This window comes from Lagenorhynchus albirostris, chromosome 2 (assembly GCF_949774975.1).
Source record: "Lagenorhynchus albirostris chromosome 2, mLagAlb1.1, whole genome shotgun sequence".
Taxonomy (NCBI): Eukaryota; Metazoa; Chordata; class Mammalia; order Artiodactyla; family Delphinidae; genus Lagenorhynchus; species Lagenorhynchus albirostris.
This window is the reverse complement of record NC_083096.1, coordinates 67,527,026-67,549,754: the sequence shown is the minus strand read 5'-3', so window position 1 is coordinate 67,549,754 and position 22,729 is coordinate 67,527,026. Positions and strand designations below refer to the sequence as shown.

Genomic DNA, 22,729 nt, shown 5'->3' with positions numbered 1-22,729 from the left:
CTTTGAAAAGATGTCTTTTCAAAGCAAAATATATTTCAATTTTGAATATTCTAATTGATCATTGTTTTTCTTTTGTCATTCATAAAACTATTTTTTGTGTTCTACCAAGAAATCTTGGCCTCAAGGATTTATTTGGCTAAATTTTATCCTATATTTTGCTGTAAGTGTATTGTAGTTTCAGCTATTATTGCTTAATGCCTGAATTTTTGTATATCATCTGAGGCAATGGTCAAGGTTCGTTTTTTTTCCTTTATGCATATGGTTATAAAATTATTCTAGCACCACTCATTGAAAAGATTATCCATTCCCCATTGAATTACCCTGGCACTTTGGTCAAAAGTAATTGATTAACCACCGTACATCTATTAGAATGGCAAAAATCGAAAACACTGACAATACCAAATGCTCATGAGGATATGGAGCAGCAGGAACTCTCATTCACTGCTTGTGGGAATGCAAAGTGGTATAGTGACCTTGGAAGACACTTTTCAGTTTCTTACCAGACTAAATGTATTCTTACTGTATGGTCCAGTAGTCATGTTCCTTGGTATTTACCCAAATACCAAGTGTTGAAAGCTCACGTCCACACAAAAACCTGCAAACAGATATTTGTTGCAGCTTTATTCATAATTGCCAAAATTTAGAAGCATCCAAGATGTCCTTCAGTAGGTGAATGGATGAACTAGTACATCAAGACAGGGGAATATATTCAGTGCTATAAATAAATGAGCTATCAGGCAATGAAAAGACATGCAGGAATCTTAAATGCATATTACTAAGTGTAAGTAATCAATCTGCAAAGGCTATTTACAGTACCATTCCAATTATGACAATCTGGAAAAGGCAAAACTTATGGAGATAGTAAAAAGATCATTGTTTGCCAGGGACTGGGGGAGGGAAGAATGGATAGCCAGGGCACAGAGGAGTTTTAGGGCAGTGAAACTATTGTGTATGATACTATTGTGTCATTATACATTTGTCAAAACCCATAGAATGTGCAACTCCAAGAGTGAACCCTAATGTGAACTATGGTCTTTGGCTGATAATGATGTGTCAGTGTAGGATCATCTTTTGTAACAGATATACCACTCAGGTGGGGGATATTTATAGTGGAGTAAGCTGTGCGTGTACAGGGACATAGCGTATATGGAAACTACTTTCTGCTCAATTTTTCTGTGCACTAAAGTGCTCTAAGAATTCTGTTTTAAAAAGTCAATGATCATATATATATATATGAGTATATTTCTGGCTTCACTCTTTGCTCCATTGATCTATATGTCTGTCTTTACACCAAGCATACTACCTTGATTACTTTAGCTCTATAGTAAGTCTTGAAATCAGACGGTGGAAGTCCTGCAACTTTTTTCACTTTTTCAAAATTGTTTAGTTATTCTGGTCTTTTGTATTTCCATATAAATTTTAGAATCAGCCTGTCACTTTCAACCCCCCTCCACTCCCCATAGCCTAGTGGAATTTTGACTGAGTTTACTTTGAATGTATAGTTCATTTGGGGGATAATTGACAACTTGATAATATTGGGTCTTCTAATCCATGTGTATATCCCTCCATTTATTTAGGTTGTCTTTAATTTTTCTCAACAGTGTTTTATAATTTTCAGAGTACAGGTCATGTACATTTTGATAAATTTATCCCTAAGTACTTCAATTTTAAGGGATATTGTAAACTTCTTTTAGTTTAAATTTCTGATTGATTGGTCATTGCTAGTGTAGAGAAACAATTGATTTTTATATATTGACCTTATTTCTAGTAGATTCTTTAAAATAGATTCCTTAGGGTTTTCTACACGGGCAATCATATTGTTTGAGAACAAAGACAGTTTTACTTCTTTTCCAGTCTAGATGTATTTTACTTATTTTTCTTTCCTTCTGCAGTGGCTAGGACTTCTAGCGTAATGTTGAATTAAAATGGTGAGAGCAGGCATCATTGTCTTGTTCCTGATCTTAAGGGGAAAGCATTTAGGCTTTCACCAGTAAGTATAATGCTAGTTTTAGGATTTTCTTAGATTGCCTTTATCAGGGTAAGCAACTTCTATTCCTAGTTTGTTTCGTGAATGGGTGTTGACTTGTTTTAAATTGCTTTTCTGCATCTAGTGAGAAAATCAAGTGGTTTCTCTTTTTCAGTCTAGTGGATTACATTGTTTGATTTTTGAATGTTAAACCAACTTTGTATTCAGGATGAACCCCATTTGATTATGATACATTATGTGTTTTAATATATTGCTGGATTTGATTTGCTAATATTTTGTTGTGTTTTTATGATGATGTTCATAAGGCTACTGGTCTGTAATTTTTTTGTAATTTTACTGCACTGACAGACTTTGGATATCAGGGTATCGCTGGCCTCTTAGGATGAGTTTAGAAAGATTCCCTTTCATTTCCAGGAATAATTTTGTAAAATTTGTGTTATTTCTTCCTTAAATGTTTGGTAGAATTCACCAGTAAATCCATCTGGGACTGGAGTTTTCTCTGTGAGAAGGTTTTAAATTAATTAATAATTCAATTTTTTTTTAATAAATAAAGGGCTACGCTGTTTGTTTATTCCCAAAGCTACTGAATGAGCTTTTGTAGGCTACCTTTTTCAGCAAGTTTATCCATTTCATTTAAACGGGCAAATTTATTAACATAAAGTTGCTCCTAATTTTCCCGTATCATTTTAATAGTCTTTGGGGTTAGTAGTGATGTCCCATCTCTCATTCTGACATTAGTAATCTGTTTTTTCACTCTTTTGTTTTTCCCTGATCAGTCTGGCTAGAGGTTTATCAATTTTGTTGAGCTTTTAAAAGAACTAGATTTTTGTCTCACTGATTTTTATGTATTTTATTTCTGTTTTCTGTTTTATTGGTTTTTGTGCTATTGTTATTCCTTCTTTTTTCATGCTTACTTTGGGTTTGCTCTTCTTTTTTTTTTTTCTCCTAGTTTTTTAAAGGTTAGAAGCTGAGGCCATCAGTTTGAGATATTTCTTCTTTCCTAAATAGGTGTTTAGTGCTAATAAATTTCCCTTTAGCCCTGCTTTAGCTGTGCCCCACAGACTGATTATAGACGGTTTCGTGTGTGTGTGCGAACGCGCATGTGTACACACACACGTGCATTTTGGATTATAAATTTAAGCTCATCTTCAGCAGGATAGTCCTGTGCTTCTTTGACTTCTGGGGTTGAGGCCATATCCCTCCTGAGATATCTTTTGCTTTTGGAAGTTATTCCAGGATTATCATTGGCTAAAGACCACTTTTTATCTTAATTCCTAATTTCGATAGTTCTTGGGTCAAATATATAGTTTAGTTTAAACCAAAAACCCATATGGCAATGGGCCCAAGGTTTAGAATTCTCAGAGGAGACTATTTCCTTACTAGAGACAAGGCTGAGCCACTAGTAACTTTGTCATTTCCCTGCACTGTTATGAGAAATTTTACTTTCCTTAATCTACCTTTTCTCTAAGGATGTAGCCTTTCTAGAGTCCCACGTCTAGTAGGGATCTCAGTTCCATTTCCCTGTGTCATGTGAGTCCAAGGCATCATCAGCTGTTTCTATATGAAAGTTAATAATCTAAACCACTTGCTTACTCAACCTGGAGTTATTCTCTCTTGGTTCTCCTCCTTTCTGGCTGTTTTTTTTTTTTAATAAATTTATTTATTTAATTTTTGGCTGCGTTGGGTCTTCGTTGCTGTGCGTGGGCTTTCTCAAGTTGCAGCGAGCAGGGGCTACTCTTCGTTGTGGTGCGTGGGATTCTCATTGTGGTGGCTTCTCTTGTTGTGGAGCACAGGCTCTAGGTGCGCGGGCTTCAGTAGTTGCAGCACGCAGGCTCAGTAGTTGTGGCTCGCAGGCTCTAGAGCGCAGGCTCAGTAGTTGTGGTGCACTGGCTTAGTTGCTCCGTGGCATGTGGGATCTTCCCGAACTAGGCCTCGAACCCACGTCCCCGGCATTGGCAGGCGGATTCTTAACCACTGCGCCACCAGGGAAGTCCCCGTCTGGCTGTTTTTAATAAGACTTTCTCTTTATCACACGTTTTCAGCAATTTGATTATAATGTGCCTTTGGAGATTTTATTTTATTTTATTTTTTTACCCCCACTTAGATTTGCTCACTTCCTTGGATATGTTTATAGTTTCTATCAAATTTGGAAGATATTTAGCTATTTTATAAAAGTTTTTTCTGTCATTCGTCTTTGTAGGACTCCAATTACACATTTGTTATGCTGCTTGATATTGTCCCTCAGTTCATAAGTTCTCTATTCTTTTTTTTCTCTCTGGCCTTCATTTTAGGTAGCTTTTATTGCTATGTCTTCAGTTTCACTAATCCTTTCATCTGTATGCCTAATCTGCTCTTAATCCTATCTAGTGCATTTTTCATTTCAGGTATTTTATTTTTCAATTGTAAAATTTGATTCAGGTTTTCCCTTTCTCTCCTTATAATGCTAATGCTTTTCTCTACCTTCCTGAACAAATGGAATATATTTATAGAATATATTCATAGGCTGAATGAATTCAAAGGCTGAATCAAGAAGATAGAGTTTTTATAAATTCTAGTTGCCTTGGCCTCTTCAGACTCTAAAAATTATAGTTGCTTTGGTCTCTCCAAACTCTGAACTCTATCTTCATGACTCAGCAAAACCCATGAGTTCTGTTTATATTCTACCTCCCTGGTTTACAGCCTGAAAATTCCCTTAAGTGGTGGGCTAGTGCATTCATTAATAGGGTTCACCTCATTTACTTCTCTTGTGGATTGCTGTCCTATATTGCTTGTTGTTCAGTGTCTAAAATTTGTTGTTTTATATATTTTGTCCGGTTTTCTGGTTGTTTAAGATGGGATAGTAAATCTGGTTGGTCTCTGTTGTTCTTTCATGGTCAAAGTGCTTTTTTTTTGGTTAAGATAATTCTGATCATCAAGTTAGAGCAGTTCTTCACTTTGGTTAATTAGCAAACACATATTTTTGTTCTGTAACTATGAGCGGAATATATAGTGGAAAAAGGATAAATTTTCACTTTTGTATTATATTGTTTCAAAGATTTATTTAAGGAGTCTTTCTTTGTATTTTAGAGGCAAAACGGACAAGTCGGTTTTTAAGTGGCATTATCAACTTTATTCACTTCAGAGAAGCATGCCGTGAGACATACATGGAGTTTCTTTGGCAATATGTAAGATTTAAGTGTATTTTTTGGGTCACATACCAGATCAATAACATCATTTGTGCACCACTAATCTATTTTGAAATGGTTGTCACAGATACCTAATTGTTTTATGGCCATTAGAATTAAATTTACATATCAATATTATATTCATATGAAATTGCAGATTTTAGTAAGCTGATCTCAGAATGAGATTTTCTTCTATATTTGGTATCATTAGAGAGAAGTTGGGGTTTTTGTTTAAATTTTGTAGCTGAGACTCCTTTTCCTTTATTAGGAAATGTAAGGGAAGAGAATAGTGATAACCCATTCCTTTTCTTTGAAGTTTAATAGATAATGTAGTGTTCTTTAAATAATTGAGATATTTGACGTTTATATTTGCTTTCTAAATAATAGCCTAATTAGGTGTTTTGTTCTGTTTATCATGCTTACTTGACATTGCATTATAAGATTCAGTTCAAGTAAATCACTTTAACAGATAGAAACTCATTTCATCAACAATTTAGGGAATTTGGAAAGATTATGGGTCATCTGTGTGATTTGTTCCCATCTGTCCACAGTTTGAGGGTACCATACTTTTAGAAAAGCACCGGAGTAACACCAGAGAATTAGGCCTTTAGTGACTGAGCTACATTGATAAATATTTCCTTGTACAAATCATGTTCAGCTTATACCACCTAAACATCACATACTCTCCAAAGTGTACAGATGTATGTGCCAACACATACAAGCACACAATTTTGTTTGGCTAATTTCACTTCATTTTTTTAAGACATGGCTCAGACATCTATCATTTCTATGAACCCTCTGTGATACACCTTCCCAGACATTGCCCAGGTTGGATAGGTTGTCATTATAATCAGTTCTATGACAAGTTGTTTTGTAGTTTTATATTCGTTTTTCTGACTCATCAAGGAGACTGAACTACTTAAGTCGAGGAACTATAAATTAGTCTTCTTGGGAATTATTCCTGGTACTTAGCACAGGGCCTGACTGTAGTAAGAACTCAACATTTGTGTGTTGAATAAGTAAAGGAATTCCTAAGTCACTTGTCGTAAATGCCTAATTCTTTCTTAAATTTCTTATTTCTCATGGTGAAATTTGTAGAGTGAGGAAGCATTTTGTAGCCAGTACCGGTAGATATTTTTTTAAACATGTCTCTGATTATGTTGAAAAACACTAATATGAAATTGTTAAAATTGCTTTAATAGAAATCTTCTGTGGACAAAATGCAGCAGTTAAATACTGCACACCAGGAGGCAATAATGAAATTGGAGAGACTTGAGTAAGTAGGAGATTTACAAATAAAATAAATGCAATTTCAAAATGCAAAATGAATGTAAGTAGTATTTTACAGTCTACAGTCTACTTCATCTCTTTTATCTTCTTTATTAAATAGCAGAGTGTTTAAGTTTACCTTTTTTGAAAAAGAAAAACTAGCTTTTCTTCTAAATTTTAGTGCATAATTTACTCTTTTACTTTTTTTTGTTGTTAATGCATCAGCGAGACATGTTTAAAGCCATTAACTTAGTTACTCTCCTAAATTATATGTAGTGGTATTTATCTTAGTAGGTGAGCAGTAACTGACAGGATTCTCTTTTTTCCTTCAGATCAGTTAATTCTGTTAAAATTTTTATTCCTTCCACAGAGGTTTGCTGTTTTGTTTTGTTTTGTTTTTTGACTCAAAGGTCAAATAGGAGAAGGAATCATTCAAGGGTTATGATTTCTTGGCTTTATATGTATTGATTTTGAACAAAAGGATTTTTTTATTTTTATCCCTCCTAATACGTTGATGTCTTTGGATTTTTCTGTTTCAAGTGAGAGCTCTTTTTTAGCCTGTCCTGGCATAAATTGCCTTTAGAGACAGCAGCAAGCTGAAAAGACTGGGAGTAGGAGGCAGATATTAAAATTTAACATGGTAAATTCACCATAAACCAAGTCAAAAGAGAAATGACAAACTGGAAGAGAATATTTGCAACATATGCAGCAAAGCCTTACTATCTTAATAACAAAGGCCATGTAATATTCTTAATATACCAAGAACTCCTACAAACTGATAGGAAAAAAGATAATGGAAAAATGGGCAAAGGCTATAAACAGGGAATTTACAGAGGATTAAGTACAAATAGCTAATTAAAAATATGTAAAGATCGTTAAACTCAATAACAGTAGAGGAAATGAAAATTAAAGTAACAATTCTATACCATGTTTTAAAAACTAAAGTTGAGAGCATTCATAGGGAAGAGACTGAAACATGTGTAAGTGCTATTAGGAAGGATTAGTAGAGCAAAAGAAATGGGTGATACAGGAGAGAGATGTGAGAAAATGAGAGCCAGAGCAGAGGTGGAGGAATCAGCACTAAAATTAGGAGTGGAGTTAGAAAGGGTAGGTATGTATGCAGATGAGTCCACACAGAGATTTGGTGGCAGGAAGTTGAAGGAGCTCATCTGATTTTTATTTTCTGTTTGTAGTAGAGGCCAGCCAGGTCATGGATTTTAAATTACTGTCATTTGGAAGAATGAGAACTCATAAACATGAAAGCAGATAGTTTTTTTCATTTAGGTTATTGGAGGGAAGAGACTGTTTTTGGCCTTTCAAGGTTAAGAACTTGATATATGTTATTTTAATTTATTTTGCTGTGTTCAGTTCTGTTCCAGTTGAAGAGCAAGCAGAGTTCAAGCAGCTTTCAGATGATATTCAGGAGCTGCAGCAGTCGCTGAATCAAGAGTTTCGTCAAAAAACGGTATCTGTTGTTGGACACCTTAAACTTTTTTAAAGTTTTTTTGTAGATGTGGAGGAGCTAAGATCACATTGCTTTCAATTACTAAAGAAATGGGGTATATCGCTGTGTCCATTTGTGCACCTTATAACAGATATATACTTCTGTTGTCCAGGTCAAACCATGATTATTTATTGATGTTGTCAAAGGTATATGCTATCTTGTTGACTAGAATTTTTTAAGATTTTTCTGTGTCTAAACCTGATGTTTCCAAACTGTGTGCTGAGGCGCCCTGGATACTGCAGCAAACCCTCAAGTGTGCTTCAGGTTATTTTAAATTTTAAAGGGAAACAACATTCAGCATCTGTCATACACTGCTTGAACTTTTCTAGCTCAAGGTAGTTCACAGTTGCAACATGAACTCACGTTACCTTCCTTTCGTATCTTTGTGAACATGGGTTTTTGGCTTTTGCCATGATAAAAAGCAAGTGCTATGCGAAAATCATCGTGCAACAAGAAATAAGAATTGTCTGTGTCCAGTGATTATAAGATGTGTGAATTTGTGTAGTGCCCAATTTTTGCAGTACATACATCCAATTTGGAAGTAGTTGTGGCTGTTTAAGAATAAAATAAAAATAGTATTTTTCTTTCAATTTGTATGTATTACTTTTCCAAAGGGCTACTAAGTTATTAGGACATAAATACTTATTCAGTTATTTGGATTTAACTACTTAATAAAGGAACTGATAGGTGTTTCTTTTGGCCTTAGGGTCATAATGAACAGAAAGTTTGAGATTATCTGGTCTAATCCATTTAATTCCTGTCCTTTCTTACTTTTATTTTATTAAAAAGCATTGACTAAATTTAAATCTGTTTTGAATCATTATAAAGCAGTTGTTTGCTTCTTTCCCTAGATAGTGCTTCAAGAGGGAAATTCACAAAAGAAGTCAGATATTTCAGAAAAAACCAAGCGTTTGGTAAGCATCTTTTCATTTAACTAGCATTTAAGGTTTGAATCTTTTGTTTGGAGGAGTATTTTAACTGTGTGTTATTATTGTTAAATGTTTCTCTCTTTTTCCCTTAAAGTGAAACTAATTTAACTTTTTACAATTTAAATATAATAGTTGACTATTGTTTTAAAAAATGTGGAAACACAAAAATGTATGACAGAAGTGAAAATCACCTGAAAGCTCACCACGCAATCAGGTACATGTCATAGATTACATTTCTCTGTGCAAATATACACATATATGTGTAATTCTACATAAATGATATTACTCTCTACATGTCTCAAACCTGCTTTTTTTTTCATTTTACAATATAGTGTAAATAGTTATCACGTCAATATATAGCCTCATTATTTTAATAACTGCATATAGTTGTGCATTCTATGTATATACCTTAAATGTAGATTGTTTTAGTGTCCTATTGATAGACATTCACATTGCTTCTAATATTTTGCTATTGAACAATAGCACATGTGTGTTACACACCTACACATGTACCTGTATATTTGTGCACCAGGCTGCTTTTTATCATACAGTAGATTCCTAAATGTAGGATTTCTATGTTAAAGGAAATCACACTTAAATTTGGCCCACATTGCCAAACTGTCTTCTAAAAAGATATCAATTTGCACTTCTACCAGTAGAATATGAGAGTATTCTTTTCCCTACATTGTAGTCAGAAGTGGATGTTTTTATTTTTCTTTTTATCTTTGCCATTCTTATAGGGGAAAAAAAACACCTCATTTTAATTTTGATTTTTTTTTTTTTTTAGTGACTTAGACCACCTTATTCAGTGATTTGTTGTTATTTCTTACTACGTGAACTACCTGTATATGTTCCTTGTTTATTTCATTTTTTTTAAGTCCATGAATTAGCGGTATTAACTCTATTTGTCTTTCAAATTCATCATTTTTTCCTATTGGCAGGTTTATGTATTTATGTAGTAAAATTGATAGATACAGTGTTCTACATTTGGGTTTAACTCTATACATAGAAAGGCCTATCTCATTCCTCATTTTTTTAATCCCGTATTTTCTCTTGTACTTTTATTATTTCCCTATTTTTTTTTTTGTTTTCTTTAATGAATTTATTTATTTTTGGCTGCGTTGGGTCTTCGTTGCTGCATGTGGGCTTTTCTCTAGTTGCGGCGAGCGGTAGGCTACTCTTCGTTGTGGTGCGCAGGCTTCTCATTGCGGTGGCTTCTCTTGTTTTGGAGCATGGGCTCTAGGCGTGCAGGCTTCAGTAGTTGTGGCTTGCGGGCTCTAGAGCGCAGGCTCCGTAGTTGTGGTGCACGGGCCCAGTTGCTCTGTGGCATGTGAGATCTTCCCGGACCAGGGCTCGAACCCATGTCCCCTGTGTTGGTAGGCGGATTCTTAACCACTGCGCCACCAGGGAAGTCCCCCTGTTATTTTAATGTTTATACTTTATAGCTTTCTGAAATTTACTTTGGTATAATATATTCCTTATTTTTCTGTCACTTCTTACTGGCAGATGTTTTCATCAGAGTAATATTGACTATGGTTCAATTTTATTATTCATTTCTCTCTGTCCCATTTAAATCTATATTAAAACAAAATCACTTTGTAGTTAAAATAGCAAATTTAGGCTCTTTGTAGAGGGAAGAAAGTTGATGAAAGTCAATGCTAATGTAAGGAAAATGATCTCTAATTCTGTAGGGCATTAAAAGAGTAGATAATGTGGTGGTGTGCTAAATTCTAAGAAAAAAGTAAATAATATTGTTTCAAACATTCAGTTTTGGCCTCTGAGTTAGTTGATGAAAAGGTAAGAACTTTTTAAAATTTTTTAGTTAGAAATAATTTAGGCAAATTATACAAGCTGTATAGTAATACATACCTATTGTAAAATACTCCGATAACATACATATGCATATATAAAGAGAGAGAGAGAGAGGGAGAGAGAGAGAGAGACATGAAAGGCCCTCTTCTCTCTGCCAACTGTACCTAGAGGTTACACTTTTCCAGTCCTTTTTCTGTGCCGTTACATGCACAGATATAGGTCATATAGTCATTTGTTGCTGTTTTGTTGTTCTGTTTTCATAGGAATGGATTTGTGTTATATAAGAGAATTCTCAGATACCCTTCATCTTAATTCCCCCAATGGTTTTAAATTCAGGAGAAGGAAATTTGTTTTAGTTTAGTAACTGTGTACTGAGTACCTTCTCAGTGCTATTACTTTCATTGGGTTCTGGGAAAGCAAAGATAACTGTTCACAATCCCAGGTTGCTCAGTTAATTCAGAAACACATATTAAATACATAGTTATAGTATCACATGTACAATAACTGTTTATAGAAGGAATACAGAGGAAGTAGGAACAGGATTTTCAAGGATTAATAGAAACTCACTTGCAGTACAGGAATGGGATGATGGTACTCAGGAGGACCATACTATCAGAGAGAGATCACTTATAATTGTCCAGACATAAGACTGACTATATTACCAGATTGTAGAGTGTAGTAGGAAGCTGGTGGAAGGTGACACTGGAAGGGAGAGTAAGAGCTACATAATGAAAGATCTTGAATGGTGTGTTAAGGAGCCTGATCTTTGGCCTGCAGACAAAAGTGAGCAATCAAGCAGGGGAGTGATGCGGTCAAAATTTAATTTAACCCCCACTACAACAAACACAGACCCATTTCTTTGTTCTTTTCCATTACCGTAGTGGCTAATCACCAGTTTTATTATTATATCTAACATATAAAAATGTTTTCTCAACAGAATGAACTAAAATTGTCAGTGGTTTCTTTGAAAGAAGTACAAGAGAGTTTGAAAACAAAAATTGTGGATTCTCCAGAGAAGCTTAAGAATTATAAAGAAAAAATGAAAGATACAGTCCAGAAGCTTAAGAATTCCAGAGTGAGTTTCCTTTTTATTTTAATGCTTTTCTCTTTTTCTTTTTAGCAACTCTTGTTTAATTGTGTGTTAATTTTCTGATTTCCAGATTATCTATACATCTCTTCTTCTTAGGCTTTTTGCCCTTGTCTTTAATTTTTAGCTCTTCTCTAAAATGGATGTAGGAAAAGAAGTATAATTTCAAGACATTTGTTTAATTATGCAACAAATTTTTGAGGCTTTTGCCCTGGGTGATCAAAACAGAAATGACCTGTCCTCATGAGACTTAGTTACTTTATCTTAAGTGAGAAAGGTGTTAAACAATTTTAAAATCAGTTCTATAATTATAAATTATAATATGTATTATGAAAAAGTATAGGGTGTGCATGTGTAGAGGCAGGAAGTATATGGGAACTCTCTGTACCTTCTGCTTAATTTTGCTATGTACCTAAAACTGCTCTAACAAATAAAGTCTATTTTTCATAAAGCACCAAAGAGAGAAACAAACAAATAAAAAATAGGATAGGGTGCTTCAAAATAACATAATGAGAGTAGCCTAGTTTAGTATTGTGGAAATCAAGAGGTGGAGGTGGGAAGGAATGGAAATTTATGTTGACATCTGAAGGATGAACAGAGGTTATATTAATAAATTGATATTGAAAGAGCATTCAAGGCAGAGGGAACAGCATATGCAAATTCTATGAGGTAGTAGTAGAGAGTAAGTTATATTCAAGGAAGAAAGCATGATGTATAAGAAGGAGAATGGCATGAGATGATGATGGAATGGGCAACGGGCAGATTATTCAGGGTGCTGGATTTTACCTTAAAAGCAAGGGCATACCACTGGCTAGTTTAAAAGGGTAGTGTTGGAACATGGTATGATTTAAGTTTAAAAAGATTATGGGTTACTCTCGGAGATGGATTGAGGTATGTGGGACAAAAGTAGAAGTAGGTAGACAATTTAGCATCCTTTATGAGGAAAGGTTTTTAAACTGTTAATTAAAAAGAACATTTCTGGTTTATCTCTAAATTTATTATTCAAGTCATTCCTGATAATTAAGAATTATCACACGGGAATAGACAAAGATTACTAGAACAGAAATGAGAGCTCAGAAATAGATCTGAGTATTTATGAGATCTGTTTATTTAATAAGCAATTCTGATTCAATTGGCAGTTCATCTAGACGAAAAGCAAGTTGGGTCCATACCTTGCACCATTTACAAAAATAATTTTTAATTGGATTGAAAATTTAACAAGTTTAGAAATTTTAGGCGAACACTTGTATTGTCTTGGACTGGGATAGAGTTTTTAAATTAAGATTGGAAACTCAAAAGCTATAGAGAAAAGTAGACGTGTGGAACATATATATAGTGCATATGACAGGTAAAGGGATTATATCCATGATATGCAAAGACACAAAAGAGTATTTACAAATTAGTAGGAAAAAGACAACTTAATGGAAAAATGAGCTGAAATATGATTAAGCATTTCACTGAAGACAAAATCCAACTGGTTAATAAGGTGGGAGGAGAGATAGACTAGTGGGGAAAGGAAAGAAGCCTTTGTATTGTTGCAGTGCTTGTGGTAAACATATGCTCATTTCCTAATTTTAGGAGAAGAATTAATCTTTTTGAAAGAATTAGGTGTAGTAATAGTTACTATACAAATGAATAGGAAGATTATAATTGGTAATATAATTGCCCAGGAATAATCAGGAGTAGTTTGAGTATTAGCAGAAATGAACTCTTTAAAAATTGTTATGAATAACCTTTGGAAGGTACTTCAATGAGTGATTTAGTAAAATTATGGTAGTTTTTCTTTGTTCAAGGCTATTTGGCAATTAGGAAGCATAATTATATGTGCTTAGACACATGTCAGTAATAGTGCTTTGCTACTGACCTAGAAACTTAATTGTTCTCTGCTCTTTAGCTTTCAGTATCAAGTACAGAAATTATTTAAGAGCAAACAAATTGACATTACTGCAGTTTCATAAAGGAGACTGCCAACCTGGTTTCTGTGTTTTTTTTCTTTCAAAGCAAGAGGTGATGGAAAAGTATGAAATCTATCGAGACTCTGTTGACTGCCTGCCTTCATGTCAGCTGGAGGTGCAGCTATATCAAAAGAAAATACAGGACCTTGCAGATAATAGGGAAAAATTAACCACTATCTTAAAGGAGGTTTGTATTGCATGGAGTTTTTATGTCTTTATTATGTAATAGTTTACTGTAGTCCCTTGAATTTGCTTTTACTTTCTGTTGCTGTTTTCCTACAGAAAAGCTGGGTCATTCTACATTATAATAGATGTGGCAATGTGTGCTCAAGGATAAAACAGTGTTCTTTTTAAATATAGCAATAGTAGACCCATTTTAACCTTCAGATGAAATGAATAATAAATTAATTAACATAGCATATTACCATGTATATTTTGGAAAAAAGTAATGGAATTTTAAACTTGTTCTGACAGTTGGAAATGATCTTCTAATCAGTAAGCATAAAGTCCCAACTTACTGTCTAACACTGTAGCTAGTATCTATAAAGAGATTTAAAGTTTACCACACAGACCCTGCCCTGAGTGAAGATGGACAGCTAAGGCCAACGTTTTTTAAGTTTCTTAGGCTAGAAACTTGAAAATCCTTTTCACTTCATTAGCCTAATCCAGACTGCCCCCAGGATCACTGACATAGCATTTAATGAAAGATTTCTTTCTTGAGGGAAGAAGGGGTTGAACGGTGAGTAGCCTGAGATATTCTTTCCCAGCTACACACTTCCCTTATCTCCCATCAAGAGTCAGCACAAAAAAGGATTGAGAGCCACTGCTTTTGTTTCTAGGGTCTACTCTTTCCTCTTTATTCCTACTACCTTAGTTCAGACCCTCACCCCCTCAACTTAGCTAGTTGGCTGATCTTATTAACGTGTTCCTCTATTCCAATCCTTGCTGATAAAATGACATGAGAAATAACACCTCTTTAGGTGTCAGGTTCTTTCTCAGTATCCCTAGTGCCTTCCTGTTGTCTGTTTCGTTCAGTCTGCATTCTTGTGCTGGGCTTTCAGTGTTTAAACAGTTTTATCACATTTTAAAATTGTATTTTATTATAGCGCATCCTAGAAAATAGTCCTTCATTTTATTTGTAAATCCTAATTGGTTGTATTGACTTTAAATACATCTCATAAAATACAGAGCCTGAACTTGGAGGACAAAATTGAGAGTGATGAGTCAGAACTGAAGAAATTGAAGACTGAAGAAAATTCCTTTAAAAGACTGATGATTGTGAAGAAGGAAAAACTTGCCACAGCACAGTTCAGAATAAATAAGAAGCATGAGGATGTCAAGCAGTACAAACGCACCATGATTGAGTATGAACTTATTTTAAATTTAATGTATTAGAAAGTAATTAGAAAAACCTAATTCACTTTTTCCCTAAGATTCCAAATCTCCTATAATTTCAAAAAGGTATTCCACTGTTAGGTGGCTAAAACAGATGAGTTAATTATGACTTCATAATGTTGCTATATCTAGATTTAGAGATGTTTTAGGTACTAGTTTTTTTTTCTTTTCCTGATATCACAATTCCAAATCCTTTGTACAATTCTTCAGAAGGGTTCTGGTGCTACTGCTTATTTCAGTGCACTTTAGAGACAGTGGTCTAGAGTTGTATTAGAGTGAATCAACTGGTTCATTTTACTGTCCAGCTGGTCTGTAACATAGCATATTTTGAGAAAAGTCTTATTTTTTTATTCATATACAAAGTAGTACTTTGCTAAGCATTTTGTCATGGCTGTCGTCATCGTTGTTGTTGGCCAGTATGTTTGGGTGTTTCATTGGTAGAGTCTTCTTCCCATCAGTTCCAAAAATGTGTTTTTAGAATAAATGCCCCAGATATGTCTATGAGATGACACTATTTCAGCCTCTAAAAGGTGTATTAGGATGGTCTGAAGATTTCCTTTGCTGTCCTCATGCAGATGAACCAAAAGGGCAGAACCTGAGGGTTTTAATTTGTTGCCACACGCCTTGCAGGAAAGTTGTGCTGATTCACACTGCTAACAACAGTACATGAGTGAGCACAACTGGGGAGATGTGACTTAAGATCTCCATGTTAAATAACAGCTTTGTGTGGAAGAGCTCACTCTATGCCATGAGCTGAATATAGCGCCACGCTGTGATTCGCGTATTTGCTTTCGTATCTTGAGAAGAGTTTTAGGTGTGTCAGTCAAATACAAACAGTCTCTTTGGAATCAAAATTAGAGTTAAATGCTTGACTGTTTAGATGCTTAAGAGGAATTATAATTTAGCTGTCTCTATTTTCCTTTAGAGATTGCAATAAAGTTCAAGAAAAAAGAGGTGCTGTCTATGAGCGGGTAACCACAATTAATCAAGAAATCCAAAAAATTAAATTTGGAATTCAACAACTAAAAGATGCTGCTGAAAGGGAGAAACTGAAGTCTCAGGTGAGTATATGTTCATAAGAAATTAATTTCAGATAATCTCACAAGTTTAAAATGTAAATTATGTCATCCTCATTTTGAAGATTTTGTCAGTTCTCCAGAGTAGAAATTGACCCCTCAGGTCTGTTGCTTTTATTTCCATTTATAGCACCTTTTCCATTACCCTGGGATAGTTTGCATGTATGCAACTATAGTTTGCATACCTTTTTTTCCCTTGCATACCTTTGCATACCTTTTTTTTCCTTGCATACCTTTGCATACCTTTTTTTTCCTTGTCTTTTTTCCCTGTTAGCACCTAGAATCGTGCTTTGCAATGCGAGTGGGTGCTCCATAAAGGTTCTGAATTTTTTTGATACATGAATTTAGATGGTGATTTAAAGTAATGTCTTCTAAAAAAGTTTTGCATTTTTTCCTGATAAAAGGATCTCAAAAGTATTTCTTATCATCAGTGTTAAATGTATTTGAGTTGTTACCGGTATTTTGAGATGTTTTTCTTTAATGATAACTTTATCATAATTACCTAAAGTTACTCTGCTTGTTTCAAGTATATTTATTTTATTGTTTCATACACAGTCTCAAGTTTAATGAGGACAGGCATCTTGTCTTCTACATTTTTATCTTCCAAAATGTCAGTATAGTGCCAAACATAGTATGTTTATTATGTTTATTTCTCTTTTTTTTGTTGACTGCCAAAGACCCAAAAAAGTAGTCTATTCCTGCTACCTTTATCACATCTCATTCTATCCTTAGCCTTTAAAGTTTGTTCAGTGTCCTCAAGATTGTCCCAAACTGCTCTACCAGAAGTCACTAAAAACAGCCCTTTATCATGTAAAATCCCTTGGCCTCTTTTTTTCTCATTCTTCATCTTGCCTACATTGATATCTTATCCTAAACCTCTGAAACCTGAAAGATATTTAAACATGCTATCATTACCTTTCACCATTCACATTTAATTTGCAAGGATTCTTAATACTAAAAGAACCACAGTAGTCAATCCCCTCTCTTGTTCTCAGGAGCTTTTATCCTCTGAAATATTAGATTGTTAGCACGTGCACATGTAAGTGTATATATACATAGTGAGGATTCTCTCAAGGCTACTTTAAAAGGAAGGGAAGAAAGAAAAAGAAAATGGCTGGGTTTCCCCTCCCATGGTCTGCCCAGTACACTGTCCTGATTTTTTCTATTCTTCCTTTTCTTTCTACATTCCAACCACTTTTTTTTTTTTTTTCTGTCCCTTAACTGGATATCTACCAAGCCTTTGGCCCTCTGTTTATCTCTAGAATGGGGGTTAGAAAGACCTTAGGAGATATTTAATCCTAATTCTTAACCAAATCAAATGAGCAGATATTTATTTGTTATCACATGGTCAGATACAATTAATGAACCAGTTACTAATGTAAGTACCTTTTGTCTATAGGTCATAAAAGGTGCCCGTGCCTGCCTTAAATTCCTTTTAGTTTTGTGCATATATGTCTTGCCAATAACATTTTAAGTTTCTCAACAATAGCAATCTTATTTTTTACCTTAGTATGTCTTGTCAAACCATGCCTAGAATGCTGCCTTATATGTTATGCTTTTCATAAATATTTGTAAAATTGGAAAGCCATCTAGCATGCTGTTTTTTAAAATTAGCCATGTAGTAGAACTCAATGAGGAATTTAAAGATGAGCAACCCCCCACGAAAATATATTGAGTTAGAATTACCAGCAGTGGGGCCCATGAGCCTAAATTTTTTAGCATGGCTCTTGAGAACCACTGATGTGTTCTGCTTCATTGTTCTCAATATTACAGAGCTCATCACTACCCAAGCTGTTCTACCAGGACAGCTATAGTTATTAAAATGTTACTTCTTATTTTGAGTTTAAAAATGTTCATTTCTGTACTCTAGTGAACCAAGATCACCTCTCTGGAACAAATCTGTATCCTCTTCTACTGAATAAAACTGTACTTAAGACATTTGAGGGTAAAGATCATGGGTTCTTTCAGCCTTCTCATCCAGGTTAATTAGCCCTAGTTTTCCAGCCATTCTTTATATAGTTTAATTTTCAGATTCATTATTCTGTTTTCTGTCCTCTCTACTCTGTTTCCTGCTTTTTTTATTCTGTTTAAAATGTAGAACCCAGTACTAAACATAGTCTTCCAAGTAATGGTGTGACCAGCCCCAGAGCACAAGGCTGCTGTTAATGAAGCGTAATACTGGGTTGGATTTTTAACAGCAGCATCTTGCCCTTGGCTCAGACTGTGCTTGTGATCAATTAAAGGACCTCTGTCTTTTTCATATGAGGTTCTGCCAACTTAAAATTTTTTCACCACACTTTAATGCAACTAGTTTTTTGAAATTTTAATTCTGGATTTTACTGTTATTTATTTTAGGTTTCATGTTATTTATTTCCACCTTGATTTCCAAAATGTCAAGGTCAGTTTAAATCTATGTATCATTCACATTAACTATTTCTCATGGCTTAGCATCACCTACAAATTTGACCAGCATGCCTTTTGCTCCAGGGGAGATAAATGTTGAGTAGAACTGGGCCCTTTGCTGTGTTGTATTTCTTCCTTCAGAATGGCATAGAACTACTGATCAAAACTTTGGATACAGTTGTTCAACTTCCTAAGTTGTTCTAACCATACCTTTACCCAGACAACACTGTGGTATCCATTTGTTCCAAAATAGCTTGGGAGAGTCTGTAAGTCCCCTGATGAAATCAAAATATATTTTGTCAAAGAAGCCTCCTTAACTTACTTCATAATCATCTTTCATGAAAAGGAAAGAAGGATATGTTAAGATTGCCAAACTGTTCTTTGTGTAATTCTGTTGGACCCTAATGATCATCATATCCTTTTTTTCACTAATTATTCTTTTCCATAGATATTTCATCTCTTCTAGTTTCAATCATCATCTTTATTTAGATAGCTTTCAAAAATCTGTTTCCTGTTCTGTCTTCCTCAACTCTACTCCTTATTTTAGCTGCTTGATGGGTGTTTTCAATGGATTAGCTTATCACAACAAAAATAAACAATTATTAAATTACATTCAACATCTCTAGTGTCTTTCCTCTTCCTCACTTTCTCCTTCCCCCTCTGTCTCTCTCTCTTTCCCCTTCCCTTTCCCTCTCTCTTTCACTTAGTTTCTTCATATTCTTCAGCCGCATCATCATTTTCAAAATATCACAAAGAATTGCAATTTTGGATTTTCTTTAGATAATCCTGATATCCAATCACCAAGATAATGTCATTGATACTGTTCATAACAACCCCTTTCTAATCATACTTCTATCACATAACTTTCTAATACTCATCAATTCCAGCAAAAACTGGCTATATTTCTTCCTTGACTTAAGATCCTCCTGCATCAAATCTGCCCTGAATCCTAAGTATTGCCAAATTTAACCTGCTAAAATATCACTCTTATTACTACACTTTCTCGCTTGAAACAGGAACTCCCTGTTCTCCTGTAGTTATTCATGCATTTAGTCAGTCATTCAACAAATTGTCTATGCACCTACTAGGTGCCAGCCTTTATATTTGATTCAGGGAGTAAGTATGAACAAGGAAGGCATGATTCCTACCTTCTAGGATTTTTAAAGTTTTGTATCTAAGCTAATCATTTTCATTGTTTAAGGTTTAATGAAAAGTGTATTCTCAATATAACTTTCTCTGGCTCCTTTCAGATATCTTTGATTTCTCTCCTTCTCAAATACTATAGCATTTTTAGTCTTATTCTGATCTGTGCTGTCCAATGGGGTAGCTACTAGCAACATGTGGCTATTTACATTTACTTTTAAATTAATTAAAATGAAATAAAATTTAAAATTTAGTTCCTTGTTCATACCAGCTCTATTTTAAGTGCTCAGTATCCAGTCTGGTCTGGATTGTATGGTTTTTTAGGGTAGAAAGCATAATTGCATGTTCCATCGTACTGTTGTACTATTTACGGTGCTACTTGTAGAAGGTACTCAGTAATATAGTGGTTGATAAATTAATACAGACTTGGTGGGTAAATGGCTACACTGGCCATAAAATTCCATGGATGTTATGTCATCTTGAATTTCTCTGATTTGAAAAGTGAGATAACTACCTAGACCAATGCTATCCAAAGAACTTACTGCTGGGAATGTTCTGTACTGCTCAGTACGGTAGCCATTAGGTACACGTAGCTGCTGAGCACTTGAAGTGTGGCCAGTGCAACTGAGGAACATGTAGCTGTTTAAATGTAAATGTAAATAATCACGTGTCCCTAGTGGTTGGTCATGTTAGGCACTGTAGAGCTAGAGTTTGAGTTTAAAAATATTTAACTTCAGCCAAGCTATCACAGTAAGACTTACTTATTATGTGAATGAATATGATAAAGTTCCACTTGGATACAGAATTTAATTGGAAATTGAAATATATAGCTTTCGTGAGGGCTGTGATCTATTGCTATTAATATCCTGTGACGGTTGGCTTAGAACTTCAAATGTTTGTTTGCTTCTGTGGATGTGCCAGTGGAATTGGGCTTTAATGTTTCATTCATTTATTGTGTCTCTACCTGTAGGATTTGGTTCCTCCTTGAGAATATAGGTGTTCTCAGGAGAAAATTGTTCCTTTGAGTGTGTTGAAATGGTTGGTTCAGGTATTTACAGATTGTATATCTTTATTTAACCACACTTCATTTTAATAGTTTCTCATGAGTAAGGTCTTTCTACCAAATTTATTCAGCTTTCTTTTTGGAATGAATAAATACATATCTCTGTAGAGCCAGGAAATTAAATTGATCTGTAGCTGCTGAAATGTGCTGATTTTTTTTAAAAAATGGTGTTTACATAAGATAGCAACTAATTCACCTTATTTTTCCTACAAGATTTAAGAAATAAAGGTATCAAAAACTTTTGATTTATTTTCCTAATGATTAATATTCCATCATAGTTGTAGTAATTTGATGCCTGATTTAGATCTTGGGAATCTAAATACCCTCTTCTATTTTTGTATTAGGATTTAATGATCTATGTTTAGATTTTGGGAAAATGTTTAGCCTTAAGCTAAACATTTATATTCGCTTAATCTAGAGCAGTAGTTCTCAAACTTGCATAGGTGGCAGTCTCTGGAAATAGTGTTGTTCTTTTTTGGAACATTTTGAATCCATACTATATTAAATTATAATCTATATAATTTGCTCAAAATCAGACAGTATCTACACTAGAATTTTAACTAAGATAAATAGTAGCCAAACTGTGGGTTTGAGAAAAGTTTAATGGGAGCAGCACTTAAAATTGAGAACATTTATACCCATTATACCCATTTACTGCTTTTTCCTTCCATTGGAAAAGGCCTGCTATTCTATTTCAGTGGTGAAACACCTTTTATAATCTTTCAGAATACTACTTTTTCTTGTATCAAGGTTTGAGAATTGTTTTGTTTAAGAAAAATCAATAATAAGCGGATCAAAATTGCATTTGATGAGTATGAGATAGAATAAAATGTATGCAAAGTGGTTCATTCATTATTTCATTCAGTCTATAGAAATTGTTTTGTAATTTTTTCTTAATTCTTAACACATCCATATAGGTTTATATGAAAACTCACTATTGCTTATAGTAGGACTGCCTGATCAGTTTGTTAAAACAATTGTAAAAGGTATTCCTATATTTCTCAGTCCTGTAGATTACCTATTAAATCTGTTTACATATCACTTAAATAATGATCAGGGTTAAGTGCAGAGTACAGTAATCTAGGTATTTGCCAAGTAAACATGAAAAGCTCCAAAGTAAAAATTTTTCTTTGATGATTAAAAATATGTTCTTAATGTCTTGGGATTCAAGCCATTGTTAATGTCTCTGCTTTGTCCTTTCTAAGTAGCTGAGTTTCTGATGCATCTGCACAGCTTAATAAGAGTAGGCATACGAGTGTGTACATGTGCATAAGGTACTTTAGGCTTTAAAATATTATTAATAAACATGAACGAGACTGTTGGAATTCTTGTGACTCATTTTTAGTTTAGGTCGTTGCATGGAATAATTCTTATTATATTTCATTTTCTACTTAGGAAATATTTCTCAGCTTGAAAGCTGCTTTGGAGAAATACCATGAAGGCATTGAAAAGGCAACAGAGGACTGTCACACTAAAATAGATGAGAAAACAGCTGAACTGAAGAAAAAGATGTTCAGAATATCAACCTGATTAACAGAATTAAACGTCTTTTTGTAAATAGCTTGCCAATTTTTAATTTTATATTCGGAAAGGGAATAGTTAAGTTAATGGAAGCATCAAAAGTACCAAATAATGTTGGCTCAGTTATTTTTTATATACTCTCATAGGTTATTATTTTGTAAGATAATGCATTTAATGTAGACTTTTGTGAACTTACAATTAAAATGGCTTGTGCAGCCATTCATGTCTCTACTCTGCTCCTTGTTGTAAGTGGTGGTTGGAGTAAAACAGAAATAATTGCATTTGAAATATATAATGTTTCTCTGTTATTATCATGGCTGTTGCTGCTTTGTTTGTCGACATACAGAGGTATAGTATTATTGAGCCCTGACTTTGCACTAAGCATTGTGGGATCTCATTTGATCTTCACTCAAGCAAATCT

The 22,729-nt window shown here is 34.3% G+C and overlaps 1 protein-coding gene across 1 annotated transcript in view; it reads left to right on the top strand.

The window, feature by feature from the left end:
- NUF2 (NUF2 component of NDC80 kinetochore complex) overlaps positions 1 to 22,449 on the top strand; it is a 29,659-nt gene extending 7,210 nt beyond the window's left edge. Inside the window, exons 7-15 of the mRNA XM_060142227.1 lie at positions 5,054 to 5,151; positions 6,354 to 6,427; positions 7,789 to 7,885; positions 8,776 to 8,838; positions 11,603 to 11,740; positions 13,754 to 13,894; positions 14,896 to 15,071; positions 16,028 to 16,163; positions 22,183 to 22,449. Coding sequence (XP_059998210.1) covers positions 5,054 to 5,151; positions 6,354 to 6,427; positions 7,789 to 7,885; positions 8,776 to 8,838; positions 11,603 to 11,740; positions 13,754 to 13,894; positions 14,896 to 15,071; positions 16,028 to 16,163; positions 22,183 to 22,317 — 1,058 coding nt within the window. The 3' untranslated portion in view covers positions 22,318 to 22,449. The remainder of the gene's footprint in view (positions 1 to 5,053; positions 5,152 to 6,353; positions 6,428 to 7,788; positions 7,886 to 8,775; positions 8,839 to 11,602; positions 11,741 to 13,753; positions 13,895 to 14,895; positions 15,072 to 16,027; positions 16,164 to 22,182) is intronic.
- Positions 22,450 to 22,729: the final 280 nt, after the last annotated feature.